The following is a 24,588-nucleotide window of genomic DNA, read 5'->3' on the forward strand; positions in this document are numbered from 1 at the left end:
AAGACAAGCAGAAATGGAACAACCTTCTACTCTAGATGTTTGATCTTACCCTAGGACCCTTACACTAGGTGAACCTGATGAAATGCAGAAAAGGGGAGGGGAGACATTCCTTGAAGGTTTGCTTCCCCTTACCTTATGTATTCCTTTGTAATCATGACTGTGAAGGCTTCTGCTACAAGACGAAGGACAAAGGTTGAAAACTAGTGTTTATCACTTAGTGAACAAGACTGCATATATGTTATGCAGAGATAGTATTAATCTAAAACATGGTTGGCAACCTTCAGTCTCGAAAGACTATGGTATAAGCCTACAGGACCCGGTATTCCCAGGCGGTCTCCCATCCAAGTACTAACCAGGCCTGACCCTGCTTAGCTTCCAAGATCAGACAAGATCAGGCATGTGCAGGGTAACAGTTGCTGTCTAATCTAAAACATAGCATTCTTTCATTTTATATAACCATGTTCAACAAAAAAGTTCACAGTGCTTCACGTGGCAAATAGAGAAAATGACAGAGAGGTAAATTTGTCCCATTTAAATCAACATTTTTTTGCCATAAAAGGAACAGGCTCTCTCATTGTGGGTTTAAATTTGTCTAACTTTTCACATCAAGGTTGGCCTATTGCAATGCACTTTATGGGGCTACTCCTTCAACAGTATTTAGAAACTTCAATTCATCCAGGATGAGGCAGCAAGTGCTGTTCTTGGGGTCCACACCTGGAAGCACAAGATCTTGTACTCTTCCACTTGCATGGGTTATCGGTATATTTCCAGGTTCTATTCAAAGAAAGCCTTTAATGCTTTGGGACCAACATATTTGAAGGGCCAATTTTCTCCATATAAATCTGCTTGCCCTTTCCTGTTGTCATGGGAGACTCCACTTCATTTATCCTGATCTTCTGAGTTATGGATGGACAGGACACAGCCCACCTGGATGGACTTCATAAGCAACAGAACTCTCTCCTCCTACAGGACTATTTAGCCTGTTGCGAGCTGCGTTGTGCCCAGACCGCTCTGGAACAGCTCCGCTCTGCTGCTGGAGCTCCGCCAACAGCTTGGCACGCAGGAAGCTGCGCAGCAGTTATCGTTTCTGTGCCTCAAAGCCAAGCACTATCATCCTCGGCGAGAAAGAAGACTCAAAGGCAGAAGTTCTCCACCACACTCCTCCTTTACTATGTACAGATATTTACAGAGTCCAAATAGTACAAACGGTACACGATCCACTGTTCCAACCAACGTAGCCTCCGGCTCACAATGCTCTGCTTCTCCCACACTCTTTGCTTGCCCCTGCTGGAACTTATACTTCTTGTGACCAATCAGAGTGCAGGAAATACTGCACAGTCATGCTGACTATGCAGGTGCTGCTACACACATACACACACTCACATGTAGTCACCTGATGCATGTCACCAGATATTGCATCAGCATGAGGCTCCCAGGATGCTGTGCTGCTCTGGTATGGCCAAGGCTTCAGGCCTGTTACTATGCAGCCAGCAAATTACTTGTCAGGACTGAGGATCAACCCGTGACATAGCCCCTCTATACTGAACTTTCAATGCCTGGTAAAAACTTTTATTTTTGTTTTATCAAGCATTTCAGCGGAGTTAAATTTCCCTGTTGGGTTGTTTTTGTTTCCACTGCTCCTTGCATTCAGTGTTTTGGTTTTTGCTTTTTGTATCAGTAGTTCTTTTTTTAAAGATTACCTTGCATTGTTTATGTCCAACAGTTTTAATGACTATTAAATCTCATTAATTTTGAGTTAAGGAGTTTTGCAGAGGCCTTTTGGAGGCCCAAAAAACAAGATTCAATTGACTAGAAACAATTTTTAGAATGCACAGAATAAAGATTTTCATACACTTATTTCCCAAACAAAAATCTACTTAGGGCAGTGATGGTGAACCTTTCAGGATTGGTGTGTCAAAAATTAGGAAAATGCCTAACCTGACTCTGCTGGCATGCCCCCCCCCCAACAGAAAGAGAAACAATTCTTTACACATTCATTTATTTAAAAAAATACAGTTCAATCACACATGCGGCTATGTATTATATAAAGCAGTGGTTCTCATGCATTTAGCACTGCGACCCATTTTTTAGAATGAGGATCTGTCAGGACCATCGGAAGTGATGTCATGACTGGAAGTAACATCATCAAGCAGGAAAATGTTTAACAATCCAAGGCTGCAATCCTACCCACACTTACCCAGGAATAAGTCCCATTTACTATCATTGTTAAAAGAATATACATAGAAGCTTGTTAAAAGTACAGGTCTGTAACATTTCCCCAAATGCAATCACATGCCATGATAGCATCAAGTCTAATATATTAAAAATAAAACATTGAAATGAATGGGAACCCACATGAAATTGGCTTGCGGCCCACCTAGTAGGTCCCGACCCACAGCCTGAGAAACACTGATATAAAGAAACATCAAATTACAAAAATGAAATACAAGTAATTGTTGGGAGGTGAATGCTGCTTGGTCACTCAAAGCATCGTGGTGTTTCATGTTTGACATGCGCATCATAGGTTTGCCATCACTGTCTCAGGGCAAAGCTGTTTCACAGTACAGTTCAGTCCCAAATTTACAAATACAAATCTATTCCAGAACATAAACAGTGTCAATTAACTCCTGTCAGAAGAATAGGGTTTAAAAAGACTAACCAAATTATTTCAACATAAGCTTTTGTGAACTACAGTCCACTTTATCAGTTGCATGTGTTATTCTCAGTAGGCAGATTTTTTTTATTTATATAAACACACTTTACTGTTTTTTATACACACACATACACAGTGTGTGTGTGTGTGTATATATATAATCAGAAGCATGAAATGGAATCCTCAGTTTTCTTCAGGCATTTGTGTTCATACATGTGCGTGTCCGTGTATAGACACACACACACACGCACACGTATGAACACAAATTCCTGAAGAAAACTGAGGATTTCATTTCATGCTTCTGATTACATGGACTTTAGTTTATGAAAGTGTATGCTGAAATAAATTGGTTGATCTGTAAGGTACAACAATGCTCTTTGTTACAGATAAAGAGATAAGATATACAAGGCAAGTTAGTTCACCAAAACACAGAACCCTAATTCCTGGACATATTTTTAGAGGGATTAAAATCATCCGTTTCCATACTCACTTCCTGTGGTTGAAGGTGGACAAGGTTTTCTACTACCGGCACTAAGGATGCTGCAGCAACAGCTCTGACATCATCATCCAGATCTTGCAGACCTTCAGTTATTGCCGGCAAAACTTTAGGCAATAAAGTATCAATTAAGTCCTGCAAGAGCAAGAACCATTAGGATACAGCTGACTGTACACCTACAATCAGGACCACGTCCCTTGCAACATTCTCTTTAGTAACTTAACAAAATATGACCAAGTCTCTCTCTCTTCCTAGAACAATTCCCATGGCTATCTGCAAATATTCTATTTATTTTTTTCTTCTAACTTGATCTAAAACAAACCCTTCCTCCCAGGGGTGCCAGTTAGATGCAACTGTCCCTGCAATTGGCCCTGCCTGCTTGGCTACAATAGTCACATACACTCAGACACATACAAGCTGCTCTCTTGACTTCAAAGAATAATCAAATAAGCAATACCACCTTGAACAATTTTAAAGGCAATTACCTGACGAACTGCCAAAGCATACTTTATCCCTAGGAGGCCACCATGCCTCACTTCCCACTGTTCCTGTGTAAGTAGCTTTAGCAGGATATTCACAGTTTTATGAACTCCACTCTCATTCATATGTTTCAGCACTACTCCCAGTGTCTGAGCACAAGTCTCTCGTACTGGTGCCACAACCTAAGATTTAAGGAGAAAAAGAGCCAACAATAGTATAAAGGCATTTTTTAAAATCATGGCTAAAATCCAAAGTGAGAAAGCTTTCAATGTGGCACTTACTTCATCTGAAACAAAATCACCAAATCTGTCTAATGCAAACACACAAAGAAGTCTGATAGCCAAATCTTCCAGCCAGTCTTGGTGCTGTTGAGTCATCTATTTAAACAGTAAGTAATAAATGGGTTAAATGTTGAAATACTCTCAGCATCTTGCCTTTTACAGGTTGTCATAAAAGTACTTACATGTCACTGACATGTTAAATTAGCATGCAGAATACAACTTATTCTTGTAAGGTAATGTTATATATTTTGTACTACTAGTAAACTATATAGTTAGTCCAGTGGTACTCAAATTTTTCTGGCCTGTGGCTCCCTTGACACCTGTGGCTGTTGGCCATGACTCCCCAAAATGTTCCTGAGGGCTGGAAGTGACATCATTGAACAGGAAGTGGCCAGAAGTATTAACTATATTAAATATAATATAATATTAAATTGTATATTATATATTTATTATAATATAATATTAAATATTAAATATATATTAACTATATTAATATTAATTATATTAATCATATCATTAATTAAATGCAGATCTTAAAAATATATTGTTAATACACAGCAATATACATGCTTTATAAATGACCAGCTGCTGATCACTGTTGGAGACAGCATGCTGGAGTAGGCAGATTTTGTCTGGTCCAGGACTCATTTTTTTAAAACTTTGTAAGCATACCAATAGAATTGTTTTATCAAATGAACTTTGTGAACAAACAGTCTGACCAACATTACACACACATACCCCTGTGGACCCCAATCCAACTAGTCATTTCTCCCATTCTCCTTGGATAGGATTGAACCCTTTATTAATTTATTGAAATTAAATTTTTCCAGCAGCTGGTGGGGAAAACAAAAATAGACCATGAAAATATATCAGAGCTAGTAAGGGTTTGGTTAGGAAGCTGATTTGTCTCCTATACTAGGAGAGGCACAGCTCAAGCCTATGCATGTCTACTCAGAAGTAAGTCCCATTAGAGTCAATGGGGCTCACTCCCAGGAAAGTGTGGATAGGATTGGGCTGGCAATCACTTCATCAATGGCTGATAAGTATTCCCTTCAAACAGCAAGATTCATCACTTTAAAAATACAGCCTTTCCTCTTCAGACAAACAACAAGATTAATAATTACAAGTAAAGTGTGTGCTTCTCTCTCTCTCCCCCCCCCCTTTGCCAACTGCATGGAAACAACTTTAAGACCCCTGGTGACTGGTAAAATAGGAAGTGTTTTATTTGGGGAGGGGGAGGAAAGCGGGAAGGTTTGGAGATCGAAAGGGGGAAGTGGAAGAGGGAAGGGGTTGAAAAAAGAGATTTCACTTTGATGAGAAGCGATCCCAGGCTGGGAACTAGGAACCAACCAGACAAGGATCAGCGAGGGTTAAAGACTGCAAGCTGAGCGTGCTCAGTACTTGCCAGATGAGCTTTGGAAACAACATGCATCGAACACAGAAGGCAGCAGCTTCAGAGTGGAGGGAGAAGAAGGCGGGGCGGCAGCAGCCACTTTAGCAGCTGAGTAACTCCCATTTCTTCTGCTTTAAAAAAAAAGCACAGACAGGCTTGTATTCTGCCTAGGGGTGTGACTGTATCACTGCGAGAGGACATCCCGCACCTCCCCTTTGAGTTTCTGGCGCCTCCCTAAAGAACCGTGCCACACAGTTTGAATAACACTGAGTTATTCTATAGTACAGGCTGAGCCTACTTATCTACGGTTTTTTGGTTTGCTGATTTAGCTCAACACAGGTCCTCTGGACTCCCATTGAGCCACATTCAGCCCAACCTGAAGCCTACGGAGGCAACTGGAGATATGCTCCAGTCGCTTCCAGAAGCTCTTCTGAGGCTCCCAAAGGAGTCGGAAGGCGAAATTGGAAGTTGCCTTCCAATGCATTAGGGAGCCTTCTGAGGCCGGTTCAGCCCAGAAAGGCCTCCAGAGGTCATAGAAGGGCACTTCTGGTTTTTGGCTGAAAACCAGAAGTGCCCTTCTAGGACTTCTAGAGGCTACTCTGAGGCCCTTGGAGGCTGTGCACAGCCTCCATGGGCTTCAGAACAGCTCCAGCCGCATTCAGTGCTCAGTGGACCCCAAAATCCACATGATTTGTTTAGTCTACTAAATACAAACTAACTTTAGATATTAATAACTACTACAACATTCAGCACTTAACATTGCCCAGGGACAGTTAAAGAAAACCAACTATGGAACATCATAAAGAATGTCAAAAAGATTGTTTAATGGCTGAAAACTAAATGCAAGGGACACCAAGATGAATTACCCAACTTCACTGATGTGACCACATGCAAATCTTCTAAAAAGTATCAAGTATGTTTATAAATAGATTATTTCATAAAACTACACCTAATACAATTCTACCCATGAGCAATGCTACTTCGCCAGAGAGTTGGGCTGATCTGTAAATGCAACAGAATGAAATTGGAGAATGGATTGTACTACTTCAAAATGCAGATGAGGGTTGAAAGTTTCTTTGCATAAAACTCTGTGAAAATAAACAGTATATCTAGGAAAAAGATATTGGCCCAGGCCTCCGGCTGTTATGCTAGTTTCTATTTGCAGGAAGGACTTTTATGGAAGAATGCAATAAAAATTAATTCCCCTATAGTCTAGGTGGTACATTCCAACATCACCTCAGCTGCTTTGATAGAACCAGTGACGAGTTCTAAATTACTTTATTTAAAGAACACTACTCTCAAAAGTCTTGAAAAACAATGATAATCCTTGGTATCTCCATCAGGTAAGGTAGAAAAGACTCCTGTTTGGAACTCTGAAGAGCAACTGCCACCCACAGTAGACAATATTGGTCCAGATGGACTAATGGTCTGCTTCATATATTCAAAACTTGGACTGGGATGAAGACGGAGCATGCAGCCATTCTACTTTCCCTCAAAAGAGGCAGCATGAACATTCATTGCACTGCTTTGACCAATAGAAACATTTCATTCATGAAAGAAAAGCAGTGGTACAAATGAATGCATAAATACTGATCATGCATTATCTAGGTTTGCATATTAATCTTGCCTACCTCTTCGATAGTGCTGTCTCCTATTTTGCCTCCACTTCTACCATGAGCTTTAAGTACTTCTCTCAATCCAACACCTGCACCATGCCGGATCTAAAAAGTTGCAAGAGCAAAACAGATTGAAATTCTAGAGAATGGAAGCCACAACACAAGATTATTTCTATGTAAATAAAGGCTACTGGTACAAAACAATCAATTTACAATTATGCTTGATCACACTCTGCATTGCTAGTAGATGCATAATTTAGGAGTAACAACAGAAGTGGTCTACAAAACTGCTACATCAGTAGCTACGCTTAAGGATACAATCCTATACACACTTACCTGGAAGATCAATTTTGAAACAGAGGGACTTATGTGCATAGGACTGCGCTACAAGTTGTTCTATTAATATGGTAGCATATGCTGCTCTTTACTGAGGCAACCTGAGCTATTCACAAAGAAAGGAATGTGGAAACCAAGAACCAAAGCACCAGTACTTTCAGCAAGTACCTACTGGATAGCAATCCAAACATATCATTAGTGCTTACGCAATTCCAAAGAAAAAATAACTACTTCTAGAAAGGCAAATATTCCACCAGACTATCACAATATACTGGAGAATAGTTGACTAGAATCTGTACGTTTTTAAGATTGCTAAATACATAATTTTTTAAATCTTCACTGGAATATTTTCCTGCATCCCGATCACAGATACACACAACAATACCAGAACAAATGTCACAGCCAAATCATTAGTTTAGCCTTTGGGAACATGATGCAGGCTACCATGCTGCCTCCCCCCCACATACCAATTCCCTCCTCCACTGTCTGCTTCAGGACAACAATAAATTTGGAATGATGTCTAATATAGGTGAACTGTGGGTACTGATAAAGAGAGATTCTGGTAGACAGCAGCACATGTCTAATGGTTAAGCCATGCTTTGGTTGTGATATCTGAATTCCTCTCAAACCATTATCAGACAAGAAAAGTTTACCTCCCATGATGGGTTAAATAGATCATTGCACACCTCTTCACAAAAACTCTCCAAAGGCCATTCATTGTTCTAAAAGTAAAAAATGTGGTTGTAAACAATAACACACACCCCAAGATTGTCAGTTACACTTGGTTATGATTGGACCTTAATTTGGATTTAAATTATGAAAAACTAAGGAAATTCTATAGTATTAGAAAAGAATACAAGATTATTAGTTTTTCTACAACAAATAGGAATAACATTTAGTCTTCACACTTTTCAATGTTAGAAGATTCAGGCAATTTGTCTATGGGAGAATTATGTGAACTGCCACAATCCTAGCTTGCCCCTCTCTCAAATTCACTCTCTTTCCTCCATTAAACACAGTTTTTTTTATTTTATTCACATTTCTTACACACTCTGGCACCCATTTCCTTACCAAATTTAGCTTTATTACATTTTGTTTTAAAATGTCAGGGAGAAGAAGAGGAGGGAGAAACACACAAGTCTCCAGCACTAATTCTCATAGTATTAAGCCATGTGTTAAGCCAAGTATCATCATAATTCTGCTTCCTTACAAATATGTAAACCGAGTTTGAAAGTTTCACTTTTCTCTTAAGCCTTTGATCTTTAATCTCTGCTTCTTCATCTATATTCCTAAAGGTCTTTTCTTTAAGAATTCTGTGGGAAGAGTATTTTAAATTTAATTTCTATACAGTGCCTTATTTTAAGGTGTTTTAGAAATATTAGTATGAACTGAAAGCAAATTTATTTGTATCCAATTTGTCCGCCTAAAATAGAGGGTGCTTAAGGTGGTACAGTGACAGTTAAAACACAGTAAAACATCAATACAAAATACAATAAGACAGTGCCAAAATTTAAAACACAAAAGCACACCTGAAATAGACATAAAACTAAATGCAAATACAGGTGGGCCCCCATATCCTCGGTTTTATTTATCTGCGGATCCCAGGGACACCCCTACGTGCCTATTAAAGTTCTTTATAGGCTTACCAGAAAGTGTTTCTTGCTTTAAGCAGGTTGCTATAAGCATTCAGGCTTATAATACGATAAGAGCAGGCTGCCAGCAGCTTGAATGCCTGACAAAACTAGACCTACTGCTAATCAGGAAACAGAAGTTCATTTTAAAGAACATTAACGGGCATGAGTGCGGGTGCTATTAATACTGGCATGCCTCATATTTTCAATTTCCATATCCATGGGGGATCCCCAGAACAGATCCCCACAGATACGGGGGTATGCCTGTAGAACAGCAGAGGTAAAATGCAGAGCCCAATACAATAAAGAGGGAAAAAGCAAGGCAAAAAAGGAAAGTTTAGAGGCCATGCTGGACAACTGGCAGGGAGTTCTTAATACTAATGGGAGAGAGTTCCATAACCATGCAGGGCCACCATGGAGAAGGCCCTGCTTCTCCATCACCTCCAACCTGGCTCCTGTCCCCCCCCCCCACAGAGAGAGAGAGAGAAAGTAGGGTCCCCTCAACAAATCTCAGAGGACAGGCTAATTCATGTAGGAAGAGAAAGTTCCTCAGATACCTTGGTCCCAAGACCAACAGGGACTTAAAAGGTCAAAACCAGCACCTTGATATGCTCAGAAACAAACTGGCAGAAACAAACAGCTAGTGTAGTTCCAGAACAGTGGCTGGACAGAGTCAAACTGTCATGCTCTCGAGACCATGCGGGCTGGCACATTCTACAATAAACGCTTGAGAATTATGCATAACAGTATGAAAGTTACAATCTTATGCAACAGAAGAATTGTAAGCATAAAGAACACTGGAAAACAGTTCTCCAGGACTCCTTCACTCAGGATCCTTAAAACACTTGGTTTACTCAGTGCTCCTTGCAGCTAAGATACTGCCAATGCCAAATTCTAAGCACTGTAGAAGAGTACAGGCATCAAGAGAAAAAATGATGAAGAGAACAGAGACTTTGCAATAGATGCTGTCCTATCAAAAGGAAATGAAGGAGGGTTGGCTGGCTGGCTGGCCAACTTCATAATGATGCCTGGCAGAACCCAATACTAGGTGATACAAGCCCAGGTGCACATTTGGAATGTTCCAAGCTTCCCTTGCGCATTGGGGTGAGGCATTTCAAACTATGGAAGTTTTTAACTTCAAACTTTTCCAGTGTTAATAGTGCTTTCATCTCAGTTTTCAATACTGCAGATTTCAATGGGATAAAGTTCAGCAGGTGTTTAATTACCCTAGTGAATTAACTGGGCTAACATAATTTGGTTGGACTGTGTGGTTAATTTAATTTGCTAAAAGAGCATACTGTACCTCTTCTGGTATATTATCTACCAATAGTTTGGAGTCGGTTGCAGGTTGATTGATGATAACATTTGTGATTTTTCTTCTCTTTTCTTCTGGTTCCCCGTCAGTGCTGTCATTGCTGAAAAGGAAAACCAAAACATATTCATGTTTGCAAAGTGAACACAATTAAACAGTATAGTTATTTTCCACACAATCTACTGTACACATTTAAATTCTAAACAGAAATGAATTAACATGCTGGTCATTCCAAAAGAGCATGTGTCATCTACTAGATTACACAATGTTGGGTTTATTATGAACAGATAGAGGGCTGTATCCTTTCTCAAGTATAATGGGAGCAATTATTGCCAATGTCTCTGTAACACCAGAGCCCTCATACTCTCAGAATCGTAAGAACGTAACAACCCCACTGGATCAGGCCAAAGGTCCATCTAGTCCAGCTTCCTAACAGTGGCCCACAAATGCTTCAGGAAGCACACAAGACAACAAGACACAACCTGCATCCTGGTGCCCTCCACTGAATCTGGCATTCTGAGGTAAAATCAGAATGCTGCCTGGAGATCTCTCAGCCCTCAAGAATGGTTTTTCAGGGAGAAGAAAGAGCTACTGAGTTAAGAAGGGAGTGAGGAAGTTTTCTTCCATTTACATCCCTTAGGGTATAACTCAGTGCCAGTGAAACATAAAAGTCCATAGAAATATGTACAGAAGGCACAGACACACAAGAACTGGCAATAGTTTTGGTACTATAAATTAATCTGCTCTAATGTATACTACAAAACATGAATGGACAGCATAAAGACTACATATCCGTTTGCCCTAATACACTGAAAGGGCATTTTCAGCAACCATGACAACAGAACAGTACTTGATGCACTTGCATATTCAGATAAGGTCAAGTCTTAATGCAAATTCCAGTGGTCTGAAAAATTCATATTCACTGGAATATTCAAAAAATAATTTTCCGCAGCTAACTAGGATAGTACCTCTTCTCATTTGTTTCTACTGCATCTCTTGATCTCTGTTTTGCAAACAGCTTAGCCATTCTTTTGGCTTTATTCTTTTGTCTGCTACTCATACCAGCTCGAAATTCTGAATCAATCAACTCAGCAGCTTGAAGAGTCTGAAAAGATTAAAAGATTCAGTATTATTGTGATCCAGAAAACCGAAAGTGGAGTTCTGAGGTTTCCTGCCACCTTCTCCTCACTGTGATCTTTTCATTTCATCCCTTCCACACACACACAAAAAAAATCACATAAGAGTCAATGAACCTTCCAGAAGAGAGTGGGAAGTGGCATGGGGGAGTGCTACAGGAGGAAATCAGGGATCCCAGACCCCTCGGACAAGCAAAAGTACCTTCTGCTTGTGCCATGGGCTGTCTGGATCCTATCCCAAGTCTGCAATTTAACAGTTCGTAAAAACTTGCTATATGATCTTCACCTTGAAGACTGAGCAGTGATTTTCATAACAAGATTGTGACAAATGACATTTTCATAACTGAAGTTATAGGACAGATACAGTTTAAGGCTCAATGCTTTACAATGGCAGATAAACAAAGCAAACCCACTCAGTGAGTTTGTAGCCAAATAGTCTGGCATTTTACCTACAGGTTGTTTGTGCACAAGAAACGATGAAGCAGGAGTATAGTCCAAATCCTCATCATTGAACAGGTCTTCTGTATTCATTCCAATTGCAGCACCCATATCAAGGCCAAGTTTCTTTTGGAGCAATTTCCTCTGTCGTGCTATCCTCTCTTTGGGATCAACTTCCCCTTTAAAAATGTAATAATTCATGTTTTTAAAACCCGGTTTATCTTTTGCTAAAAGCAAAGTGCTAAACACATTTTAAATCTAAGTCAGGAAATTGATTTGGAATAGTAAAGTTAGAGAAACTGACATGAGAAAACAAGTTGAGACTCTTTTCTGTAAAGCATTTGCCAAACATCTGAGGAGCTAGATGCTAAGGATTTTCTTGGCTTTCAACATCATGCCCGATGAGCTAAAAATAGATATGTCATCAGGAGAAGGCTTGGAGGTCAAGTTCAGGAGAAGCAGAACTGCTTGAGAGTTATGCATATGCACATCTTTGGAGTTCATGCAAATAACCATAAGAATACAGTGTACAGTTATGCTATATGTGAATTTGTTCATGTGTCTCCTTTCAGTGTGGAAAGATAATGGCAAATGTAAACAACATATCTGAATTATGAAAGCTCAAGCTAATTATTCAGTTAGGTATACAAGGTAAAGAAAATAAAATATCACCTATAACTACAAACTACAAAAACTAAAAGACTATGAAGTGATAGTTTAATTAGTCAAGATTTTTAAAAGATGCCAAAATACAAAATGAAAAACATTGTTTGAATGCAACACTGTTAGCTGCAAATACTAAAAGAAAATGTACCTGATGTGTCATCTTGGACCTCAAATTCTGCACCAGCAGACCCAAGAAGAGAAGCACCATTTTTTAAAAGTCTGCAGATATCAAATCGATCAAAACGCAACCGATCAGAGACAGGTAACTCTTCCACTGGACTTTCACAGCCACCTTCTAGATAAAGGTTAACAAAAACTAGAATAAGACTGGTATTGAATTGAAGAAAATAAGTTGTTTGCCATTCAAAAGTCTTACTTTTGGTAAATGAGGCCACAATCCTATCCACACTTACCTGGGAATAAGCCCCATTGACTATAATGGGGGACTTCTCAGTAGACATGCATAGGATTGGGCTCCAATTTAATTATTATGCATCTAAGCATAGTGTAAAAATAGGTAAGAGCCAAATTATGTACATGTAAGAGTCGCTTAGTGACATTCCAACTACTGACAGCCTGCATACGTGACAGCTGCCGCTGATCCCTGTTCACCCCCCTAGCCTCTGAAGCTAAGGGAAGCACTTCCCCTCACCTCTATGAGGCTCAGACCGGCCGTATCAGTCAAAAACACATGACTTCCGGTTTCTTGGGAAACTGGAAGTTGCATGTTTTTGCCAGAAATGGGCATTCTGAGCCTTGTAGAAGCAGCGTACAAACGTGCTCTGCCTCTGCGAGACTCGGAAAAGCGCCCGGAGGCAAGGGGAACGTGGCTCCCCTCACCTTCAGAGGCTTTGCATAACATCAAGCCTCACTTGGTGATGGAGGTGCCAGTCTGCATTCCTGCCACTAAGCAATGCACAGTTGTATTTTAGAAAGAATTCTTTATTTATTGACTTTAGTTAATATCCAAATACTAAAATGCAAAGGATGTTGCAGAACAGGGTTGGAAAAATAGTCGCACAGAAAGAACAGGCATGCTCCAGTATCTGCAGGGGTTGAATTCCAGAACCCCCCACAGTAAACTGAAACTGCAGATACCTGGGAACACCCCATCCATCCTCTGGAGAACAGGAGAGCTCCCCTCGCCTCTGGACGGTCCTCTGAGCCCGGCATTGGCTGCGCACGTTCATCTGTGGCCTCTGCCAGGCTCAGACTGAGCCTTAGAGTAAAAAAAAGTAACTTCCTTTTTAAAAAAAGCAAAACGGAAGTGATGTTTTTAATGCCTTATAGGCATACAGAGGCTTCCTAATGCCTAATTCTCAAACTTTCTAGCCCAGGACCCACTTTTTAGAATGACAATCTGTTGGAACCCACTGGAAGTAATGTCAATAACCTGGAAGTGATGTCATGGCTGGAAATGACATCATCAAGCAAGAAAAAGTTTTAACAATTCTAGGCTGCAATCTTACTAACACTTATCCAGGAGTAAGCCCCACTGACTATCATTGTTAAAAGCATGTACACTGCAGCCTGTTGATAGTATAGATCTCCCCAAATGCAGTCACATACCATGTTGGTATCAAGTGTTATGCTAAAAATATCGAAATGATTGGGGACCCACCTGAAATTTGCTCATGACCCACCTAGTGGGTTCCAACCCACAGTTTGAGAAACAGCGCTCTAAGGCATTAAACATCACTTCCATTCTTTCATGAAACCAGAGGTTACTTTTATTTACTCTATGGCTCAGTCTGACCCTAGCAGAGGCCGCGGATGGACATGCGTGACATCTGCTGGGCTCTGAGGGCCCTTCAGAGATGAGGGGAGCAGAGCACCCCTCATCTCTGGAGGGAGTGGTGGGTCCCTTGGACCCAATTCTTTGATAAGTGAATCTGTGTGTACGGGGACCCCATGTACTTCATAGTAATTCTATATATTTTTCAAGCACCTTGTTTTGGTCTTGGAGTTGGATTCCATTCTGGTACATTTTTCACTATTGCTTCCACAGCTTGCCCAGCTGCAATCCGAGTATCCCAATTTGTACTCCTCAAGTGTATTAATACCTGTAAGAAGTTCAATTATGTGTTATGTTCCATATCTTAAAGCAGTGGACATTTTATTCTGTCTTATAAAGTATGATGTTAAAAACTAGTAGCTGAAAAATGAGAACAGCAAGGGCACAGGTCACCTTTATAAAATGTACTGCAGACAGCCTGAAGCATCCCCAGTAGCCTGCCAAGATTAAACAGTTTTGGGTATCAGAGTACTAAGTAGTAGTCTCATTTCAATGGTTTTTTAAAAATGCAGATTTTTGAACTTCAGGAGTCAAGATTGCTTTTTTAAAATATAGCTTCAGGGGTTAGTTACCGAGGACCTGATATTACAAAACCTAGTGTCATTTTTATACAAAAAGAGCTCAGCAGCATAAGGTTCTCTACATCTCAGCTCAACAGACCTGCTAAAAGCATCTGTTTCTACAAAACACAATATTCAGATGAACCCTTAATTTCAAAGAGGACAGAGGCAATAATGTCATAGAAGATGAGCAACTCTAAGAACCAAAAGATAGGAACACTACCAAGCAGTGCAGCTGACATGATAAATAAATCTTTTCAAGGTAAGGGATTTATATATTTTTAAACTGCATAGAAATAACTTTCAAGTTTCAGCTCACCAAAGCAATCAGAACACTACTGATCCGTGCAACTGTTTTTGTATTTGGGTGACTTTTTATTGTTGTTCTTGATCCTGTTATTAAGCTAAATGTCCCTTGCAGTAAGTCTACAAATATGCCCTGCCCTCACATACCTTTGACAAAAATTTGCAGCACCGGAATGTCCAAAAAGCAGGGTGACCAGATGTTGTAACAGCAAAAGAGGGCAGAGCACCCCAAAATGTAGGACATGGCAAAAGCTAAAAACACTTGCATATTGATTTCATATGGTTAAACACTACATTACTTATTATTGAATTTAAAACGATATTACATATAATTTATTAACTATAAGAAGGCTATATTCACAGGGAAAAGGAGGACATTAAAGTTCTTTTCCAGGACGCGAAGCTAAAAAAAGAGGACATGTCCTGGAAAAGAGGGCATCTGGTCACCCTGTACAAAGGAAACCAGCGAGTTGGTCCAGATTCAATAAAATTAGAATCCTGATTCTTGCTTCTGGTTTGCAAACCAAATTCTTGCTTCTGGTTTGCATATTTTGATGAAATACCAAGTATAGCTTGCCTCAAACAAAAAAGCTTGAAAGAATCACCACACACAAGATGGAGAGGAACTACATGAACCTGATGTTCACTCAGGCTCATCACATAATTTAAACCAAGGTATGGTATAACACCAGAACCACTTCACTATGGTCCAAATCCTAACCAACTTTCCCCGCACTGATATAGCTGTGCCATTGGGCCATGTGCTGCATCCTGCAGTTGGGCAGCAGTCATGGAGGCCTTGTCAAAGTAAGGGAATGTTTGTTCCCTTACCTTGGAGCTGGAAAGTTGGTCAGGACTGTGCTGTATGTATCTCAAGGATTTAGGCAGTTAGCCACTCTGCTGATATCAAAAGTACACACACCCAAGTATTTTTGGAGCAGTATCATGGTGAGTAGCTCCTATGCAGATAATCAAGATATGGAATTAGGGATTATTCAAGTGGTGCTCTAAATCAGAAACATCACAAAGGATAGAATGTTGTAAAAATTCACTTTGGAGTCAAAAATAGATTAAAGATTACTTATTTGGCTGAACACTCAACAAAATGCTTACTTTAGCCAAGAGATTGTTTAGTTCATGTGGATGAAGTTTCACAACCTCCCCAAGTTGTTGCGCAGCTGCTTTCCTAGTTACGGGTGTTGTACCAGTGTCCAGTAAGATAAAGAGACGATCAAGCCTAGCATGGATGACAAAATGAAGATAATGTGAATATTTAACTAACATTTTAATCCTGACTCTATACAGTTTGAGACCACTTTAACAACATTCTGAATATCATAAGACTAGTCAATGGCTACAGCTCTGTCTATACGATTTGCTCATTACAGTGCCTTGCACCAACTGTATTTATCATGATGTTAAATTCCTTAGGAAAATACTATGGAACTGATCAGTGGCTTGGGTTCAATTGTTTCACTAATGCTGCAATGGGGAAAGCACAATCACATGACCATCCAGTTCTTGAATATTCAGGATGACTTGCAATACAGCATGTCATCTTGCTTTCTTTGTTGAATATACTTCAGTTATCCTAGCTTTATCCTGAAACTGAAATTATGCAAGAATCCAAAATCTGACCAGCCACCCAGTATCTTACTATGCAGAGCAAGTAGTTTTCTTCATGTTTGCTGCAATTTCTCTAATTAATGACTGATTCTCACTTTTTTGTATGCAGTACAAACGCTAAGAAGCCAAGTCATAGTAGACACACTTTATTCATATTCATGTATTCAATCAGCAACAGCCAATCTATTTACTATGACAGAGCCAAGTTAGATTCAATTGAAGTAGAAAGTTTCTTAAATATTTAGTTAAAATATAGCTAAGCATATAGCGCTCAGACAAAGCACAGGCTTGTTTTCTAGTTTAAACTATTCTAGTTTTAAATGGCCAGTACAAGTAACAAAAAGGTCACTTTTTCTGTGAAAACAGACCTGAATAACAGTCAAAATACAACTTTATGATAACATTAAATTGCATATACCATATGACCCAATCAGCACTGGACAAATGCAATATTAAATAAAAACAGATTCTTAATATAGAGTACAGCCCTGTGCTGCTTAACAACCATTCGCTTAACAATGGATTGCATAAATGACAGTGGTCAAAGCACAATAAAGATGCTCTTAATGAGGCTATTGTGTCTCCCATAGCCTGCAGCAGAGTGTCTGTTTACTCAGCAGAGAGTCTCTTAATGCAAAGAAGGGGCAATCTCCAGTAGCTTGTGCAGCCAGCTAGTGTCTGGCAAGAAGTGTCTACTGACACCACAAAGGTAATAGATTGGACTGAATGCTCACTTAATGACCTAAATTGCTTAACAATGGGGATCAGACAACCTATCCTGGTCGTTAAGCGGCACACCTGTAATATGTTTCTAGCAATCCCCATCTGGAAGCATGATACTGAAAGCATGATCACAGTAAGTCCTAACTGCATTTTATAATGTGCAGCACAATCCTAAACGTATTTATTCAGACATAACTCCCAACAAGTTCAATGGGGCTTACTTTCTAATGGGTGCACTTAGGAGTGCAGCTTTAGTTGATCCATACATAGTACGTATTTCACACTTCTTACAAGGAGTTAAAGTTTGCTGCTTCAACCAGCAGCTAAAGCAATTCATGGGTTAGAACTCTAGTTTGATACCTGCACTACTTTATCATTCCAGTCTTACCCAGTTTCAATTTCCTCACATCATAACCAAGGCTGCAGGATTTTCCCAGCAGAGTCATAGGAGGCAATGCTTGCAGTGCACACTTCCATGGCTCTTCCTGCACCTCAAACCTATTACACTCCCCAACCCAGCTCACTTTAGTTCTTACCTCCCACACAAGGCATTTCTGGCATCACCACAATTTCAGCGTTTCAACAGAAAAACTGAGGGCAAGGCATAGAATTGGCTGCAGTCAGGGCAGTACTACATCCCTTACAGCTGACAAGATGGTGATAGGAGACAACAGGTCTTCAAACCAGTGAATCTGGACATCTTAATACCAAATCTTTCTTGCAGTAAGAGCTCAAGTATTCATAATTTCTTAAAACAGTATGCATTGAGGGAGGTGGGCTTCCTGGATTTTTCTCAAGTCAAAATGTGATTCTTGCAGCAAGATCACTCAGAATACATAGTGCTCAGCACCATCATACTGATGATAGCATATTTCCTGGAATTCATCTGAAGACATGTCAGTTGTATGTAAAGGAATATCCAAATCGCCAGTCTTGTAGTTTTAATCATATTTCAGGAATGCCGCATTTTGGTGAACATTTCCTATTCCCACTAGGGGTCTACCTGGGGGAGGGAATGACTTCAAACTTATGTGGTTTGTGTTTGTTTTATTTAAAACCCCCATGGTCCACCAACATGTTTTAACTTTATAAAACCAAGGGTACGCTCTATCTGAAAAGTTTAGGTATACAACAATCTCTTGAATTTTATCTATTTGACATTCGTCACTTTGCTCTTTCAACCACATTTGCTCTTTTAGTTATAACCACATTTCAAGTTTTGTCCACTTTTTTCTTTTATTTGACTTCACCCACCCTTCCCCAACATTGGTTGACAATCTTATGTTTGTTTTGGTTTTACACATATCCTTGTGTGTTATGTTTTTCACTGACCAAAATAAATTAGCAAGCTAAGTAAGGCTATGCTTTGACATTCACCAATTTTTTACTTTCATCCATGCTCTAGTCCCTAACTAGACAAAAGTGCAAAGCACTGCTGCACCTGACCTGTTAAGCAACTGCACATCCATACTCATGTTAATGCTAACAAATTTCAGAAGTGCCTTGCTGAATCAGACCAAGATCTACCTCATGGACAATTTGGAAAAAATGGAAATGATGCTTTAATGCCATTTAAGGCATTCTGAGGCCTGGGGAAGCTTCTTCGAGAAACTGGAAGTCATGTTTTTTTAGTTCTAGGAGCCTGTCTGAAGCCTGCAGAGGCTGCGGGTGGACACACGCTGCCTCTGCAGGCTTCAGAAAGCCCTCTGAATGGGCAAAAGGGGCAGAAAATAATGGATTTGTCTATCTGTGATTTTCTGTATCTGTGAGGGATCCAAGAACTGATCCCCCACAGATACCGAGGTTCCAACTGTATAAAAGTTAGCAGTGCAATCTCTCTCCTGAAACTGAGCTGTGACAAAGACTATTCAGTTATCTATTACAGTTGAGGAGGGGTACAAACTATTCCTTAATTGTGAGAGACTCACTATGATGAAGTTTGAGAAATATTGCCTTAAAATACGGATGGAGAATATATTCCCTTGCCGTTTCAAAAGAAGAATTACTCAATCTACAACAAAGCATACACATAAACAGAAATGTGTTACGTTCCCACCCACTTCCACTGTATTTGGGACTAGTTCAGTGGTTCCAAAACTTGTTCAACCCATGGTTTCCTTCTCCTACTGGCTATTGGACATGGCTCCCCTTTACAGTGCACCTAAGAGAGAGGCACTCTTTATATGTTTAGAAGCACCCTTTCTTACAGCTATGTGTGTAGTGAAGTGGGGATTTGTTGGTATTTTTAATATTATTATATTATATTATTATTATTATCAGTATTTATATACTGCTTTTCAACAAAAAGTTCACAAAGCGGTTTACAGAAAAAAAAAACAAAAACTAATCGTTCCCTGTCCCAAAAGGGCTCACAATCTAAAAAGATGCAACACCAGCAGATAGCTACTAGAAAAGGCACTGCTGGGGTGAGGTGGGCCAGTTACATTACAGCAGGGGTGCCCAAACCCCGGCCTGAGGCCACTTGCGGCCCTCAAGGCCTCTCAATGCGGCCCTCAGGGAGCCCCCGGTTTCCAATGACCCTCTAGTTCTCCAGAGATTTGTTGAAGCCCATACTGGCCCGATGCAACTGCTCTCAGAGTGAGGGCGACTGTTTGATCTCTTGCGTGAGTTGTGGGATGAGGGCTCCCTCCACTGCTTGTTGTTTCACATCTGTGATGCAGTAGCAGCAGCAAAGGAAAGGCCAGCCTTGCTTTGTGCAAGGCCTTTTATAGGCCTTGAGCTATTGTAAGACCTTCATTCATTCGTATAAGTTCATCTTTAATATATTCATTTATGTAAACTTATGTAAATTTATTCAAATTTGAAATGTAAATTGATTCTTTTTCCCCTGCCCCCAACACAGTGTCAGACAGACAATGTGGCCCTCCTGCCAAAAACTTTGGACACCCCTGCATTAGGGGGATGGTAAACTGGAATTTTGGGTTCAGAGTGTAAGAAAACATCAGAAATTATGGGGGATGTGGGCACAGGATGCTACCTGGGGAGAAACCACTGGCCCCAGCTCTTTCTGACAGTATTAAGATGCACATTTTTATGGTGGGAGACAAATGGCAGAGTAGCTCCTTTCAGCTCAGCAAGGATGCTGTAAAAGAGGATCCTGGATGGTGCCTCTGGAGATAAGGAATCAACAATAGGCAGAAGGACAAACATCTTAAAACTATCTGGACAGAGCCTGAAAGGTACAAATCTAACTTTGGGAAAGGAAACCTCAAAAGGTGTCTATGAGAGGCTGGCACATAGCTTAAGTAGTGAACCAATTTCTTTGTTAAGAAGCTCTGTAAAAAATGGTATAAACAGAGGATGCATGAAGTCTCATGGCTCTCCTCTTCCTTCCCTATGTTCCATCTTGCCTGCTGTCAAGGGAGCATCATGGATTCACCGCAGGCCAGGCAGGAGTCCACGGGAAGTTGTCTTGACCACACCATAGGCAGATTGCCACAGACCCATCTTAGAAGCCAGGTATCAGGGAGTCAGACTAGATAGAATTTATTTTAATTGCTGTATCTTACGCCTTATCTTTTCCTTTGCACAAGGGCTTTGCTCTCATTTTGTTTAGCTATCTTGTTCTAAATAAGCTTACTTTATATACTTGATTAGTATTTCCTGACTGAACCTTTAAGATGTATATTCAAGGGACTAGTGGCAGTAATTACTGTTTGCATAAGAAAGCCAAGGTGAACCAGAGAGAGAAAGTGGATCTGGCAGTTAAGAGTTAGTCTGGGTGCAGAAGCCACAAGTATGGTAAAAGCTGATTTTTACCAGCTGTTTTGCCAGAAAACCCTAAAATGCTCCTTAATAAAAATTAATGCTCTTGGTCCACAGAGGTGATAGCATTACAATGTTTATATTCCTAAAATGAGCCCTAAAGTGGATTTTCCATGCTTATATTAAGCAGCAGTGAAGCCAAGAGCACAGCCCATGGCAAGATTAGGATGCTGCCCTCCCTTCCACAGAAGGCTTGGGGAGACTACCTGGTGGAGGGCACTGACTGCACTGCACAGCAGATTGAAACAAGAGAAAAACCAATGAGTACAAAGCAGGCTTATGAACAGATTGGTTTCCAGACTTCCCACTATGTTTTAGACATGAACTATCTCCCCAAAAAGGAATATTAGTTTTAAAAACAAATTAAGCAATGATAATATAGAAAATAGAATGCAGAGCATACCTTTCCAATTCTATCCATCAGTTTTTCTCAAACTGTGGGTTGGGACACACTAGAGGGTCACGAGCCAATTTCAGGTGGGAACCCATCCATTTCAATGTGTATTTTAATACATTGGTCTTGATATGATATGCAACTGCCTTGGGGGAAACGTTTGTTACATACTTTTAACTGGCTACGATGCATATGCTTTTAACAACATAATCAATGGGGCTGATCTATACTAATGTGAATCCGCATTCACAATGGAGGTAAGGCACTGATGTGGAGGGGCTATTCTATTCATCCTAGCAGCCAGCAAGAAAAGGGAAGATGCCTGCATCATTTGCCTGTTGATCCTTCCTTCACTGAATTTCTTCAGTGGAAGAAGAATCAACAGGCAGTGAAGCAGGCAGGCCTGTATAATAGACTCTATAGCATCTAGTACTGTGGACCCTTCTTATCTGCACTCGGCAGCCACGGACGCCAAGCTTGCACCGCAGAGGGCCTCCTCGGTGTGACCAAAAGCCACTTTCAGTTCATGCTGGTGACTTCCAGTCACATCAGAGAGGTGTTCAGAGGCATGGGAAGCCATATGCAACCTTCCTGCACCTCAGAAGTCCTTCCAGATGCAACGGAAACCTTCTGGTTGCATCCAGGGGGCATTCTGAGGAAGCTGGAAGGCCTGCGCACAACCTCCAAAGGACAAGGTTCAGCCTCCAAGTAAGTCTTGCAGCACTGCAGCAGTCTTCTGCGGATGTTATTAACTGGATTTTGGTATCCGTGGGCAATCCTGGTATAGATCCCCTGAGGATACCAAAGACCCACTGTATATTATTAACTAAAAGATTTCCATAGAGACCCCGATTGTTTTCCATGGTGCACACTTTGGGAACTATTGGACTAGTTAATTGTGGTCTTTTTTAAAAATTAAATTTCTATTCAAGGAAATTATTTTTTCAAATATTTCTCTCTGTTAGGAGATGAGAGATACAGGAAAAGATAGAAAGAATGTAAATGAGATCATTTTCCACATGAATGTAATTTAGTGGAAGGTTGTTGGCAACCTTCAGTCTCAAAAGACTATGGTAACGCGCTCTGAAACGTCGTTCTGGAACAGCGTCTAGTGTGGCTGAAAAGGCCAATTCGGAAGTGACAATCCCTTCCACACTGGGAGCAAGTGCAGTCTGTCCCTGGTCTGTCTCCCTGGCTATGGGCCTTCCTTCTTTGCCTCTTAGCCTCAGACTGTTGGCCAAGTGTCTCTTCAAACTGGGAAAGGCCATGCTGCACAGCCTGCTTCCAAGCGGGCCGCTCAGAGGCCAGGGTTTCCCACTTGTTGAGGTCCACTCCTAAGGCCTTCAGATCCCTCTTGCAGATGGATCTGCAAGTGGAAGGTACTTTAGTGTAAAAATACCAACAACAGGGTAAGCCCTTTTGCAACCTCAATTCTGAGTGGGTTCATCTGAAATTGATTTTGCTTAAATCAGAAAATAGATCAGAGTATTTCTAAACTCATTCTGAATTTTGGGCCACTCTGCACTCCTGCTGACAGGCTCCATTACATTCAATACTTAGACTACTTAATAAGAACTCATTTTCCAGGATTTCTGCTGTCCAAGACTGCTGTAGCAGATTTCTCAGGATGTCCTGGCATCATCCCTCCCCATGCTGGAACCAGCCAAGTCAGAAAAGTAAAGGTGATAACAGGCTGATATTAAGGTTCTCATTAAGACCAAAAATGCTGCTTCATCTGCATGAGAATGCTAACTCCCATTAGGGATTCATGGCTGGCTGCATATTGTTGAGAAATGATCCTGTGACAAACCCATGTTTACACCTTCATGAAGTATAAAATGCCCCTTACATGAAATGTTTGGGGAGGAAACTAAGATGACGTATTTAAGTTAGTTTGTGACATATTACATTTATTGTTTTCTATAGCACCACCAAGGACTGTCCATCTTCTTTTCACCATCAATAAGTACAGTACTGTGAGGATTTTTTCTTGATACTTACAACCAACAGAATGAAACTGAAACACTCAAAGACTTGACAACACCAGAATGAATATTTCAGCTCTAACAGGTCTCCAACCACTCAGATTTTTGTCTGGCAAATACCAATCGTATTCACCAATTTCCTTCTTTTGACCACAAGCCATTCAAAATGACAAGTTTCCTGTCTTTTTTTACTGTTAAGATTCTCAAACTCCCACATCATTTCTTCAGACTTATACATGGTTCGATTATTCTGGCTTTTATCTTACTATAGGTCAGGGGTCGGCAACCTGCGGCTCTAGAGCCGCATGCGGCTCTTTCAGCTGTCTGCTGCAGCTCCTCCCGGTGAAAGTGGCAAAGGGGGTAACAGGAGGCACCTGTGTTGGGAGGGCAGGCTGCTTCCCTCCACCCCCTGAGCTCACTGCCCTCCTCTCCCTTCACCCCCACCTGTCCCACATTGGTTTCCCTTTTCAATTTTGCTTTTCCTTCCAGCAGGGTGCCTCTGGAAGGTGGGGGCAGTTCTTTAGTATCCATGTAAGATAAGCAGATGTCATAACCGCCATATGTATTGGAATCCTGGAATATCTGGTGAGGAGGTAGATGTGGTGTCAGCAGTGGCCCCTTTAAGGGTAAGGCCTGAGCATCCAGCAGAGTGTGCTGCACAGCTGCAGCCACTTGAAGGCAATGGGGCCCTCAGGGATATAAGGAGCGCCTGAGGCAGGAAGGGGGTGTGGGTTGGAGAAGGAGTGCAGGTTGGAGGGAGGGGGAGGGGGAGACTGACTGGGCTTATTGACTTTGACTTGGATACTGTGACTGATTTGACTGTGACTTAGCTTATTGACTTCGGACTCTGCCCTGGATACTCTGACTTTGTGACTAAGGGACTGCTGGAGACATTGGAGTTTGAAGTGTGGCTGCTGTGCCCAAGACCTGCTGATGACCCAGGGTCTGCTGTAGTGGTGGGAGGCTGCTGGCAGG

At 40.8% G+C, this 24,588-nt stretch overlaps 1 protein-coding gene across 2 annotated transcripts in view; it reads right to left on the reverse strand.

Annotated features, from left to right (window-relative positions):
• BTAF1 (B-TFIID TATA-box binding protein associated factor 1) overlaps window positions 1–24,588 on the reverse strand; it is a 71,754-nt gene that overhangs the window by 41,026 nt on the left and 6,140 nt on the right. The window contains exons 2-12 of one of the 2 annotated variants that reach the window (XM_066621901.1): window positions 16,213–16,336; window positions 14,387–14,501; window positions 12,587–12,733; window positions 11,788–11,951; window positions 11,167–11,303; window positions 10,190–10,301; window positions 7,909–7,977; window positions 6,935–7,024; window positions 3,911–4,006; window positions 3,635–3,811; window positions 3,144–3,284 (exon numbers count right to left, since the gene is read on the reverse strand). In XM_066621901.1, coding sequence (XP_066477998.1) covers window positions 3,144–3,284; window positions 3,635–3,811; window positions 3,911–4,006; window positions 6,935–7,024; window positions 7,909–7,977; window positions 10,190–10,301; window positions 11,167–11,303; window positions 11,788–11,951; window positions 12,587–12,733; window positions 14,387–14,501; window positions 16,213–16,336 — 1,372 coding nt within the window. Of the gene's footprint in view, window positions 1–3,143; window positions 3,285–3,634; window positions 3,812–3,910; window positions 4,007–6,934; window positions 7,025–7,908; window positions 7,978–10,189; window positions 10,302–11,166; window positions 11,304–11,783; window positions 11,952–12,586; window positions 12,734–14,386; window positions 14,502–16,212; window positions 16,337–24,588 lie in introns of those variants that run through there. The other variant, XM_066621902.1, reaches the window with a different exon arrangement.

This window comes from Tiliqua scincoides, chromosome 3 (assembly GCF_035046505.1).
Source record: "Tiliqua scincoides isolate rTilSci1 chromosome 3, rTilSci1.hap2, whole genome shotgun sequence".
Taxonomy (NCBI): Eukaryota; Metazoa; Chordata; class Lepidosauria; order Squamata; family Scincidae; genus Tiliqua; species Tiliqua scincoides.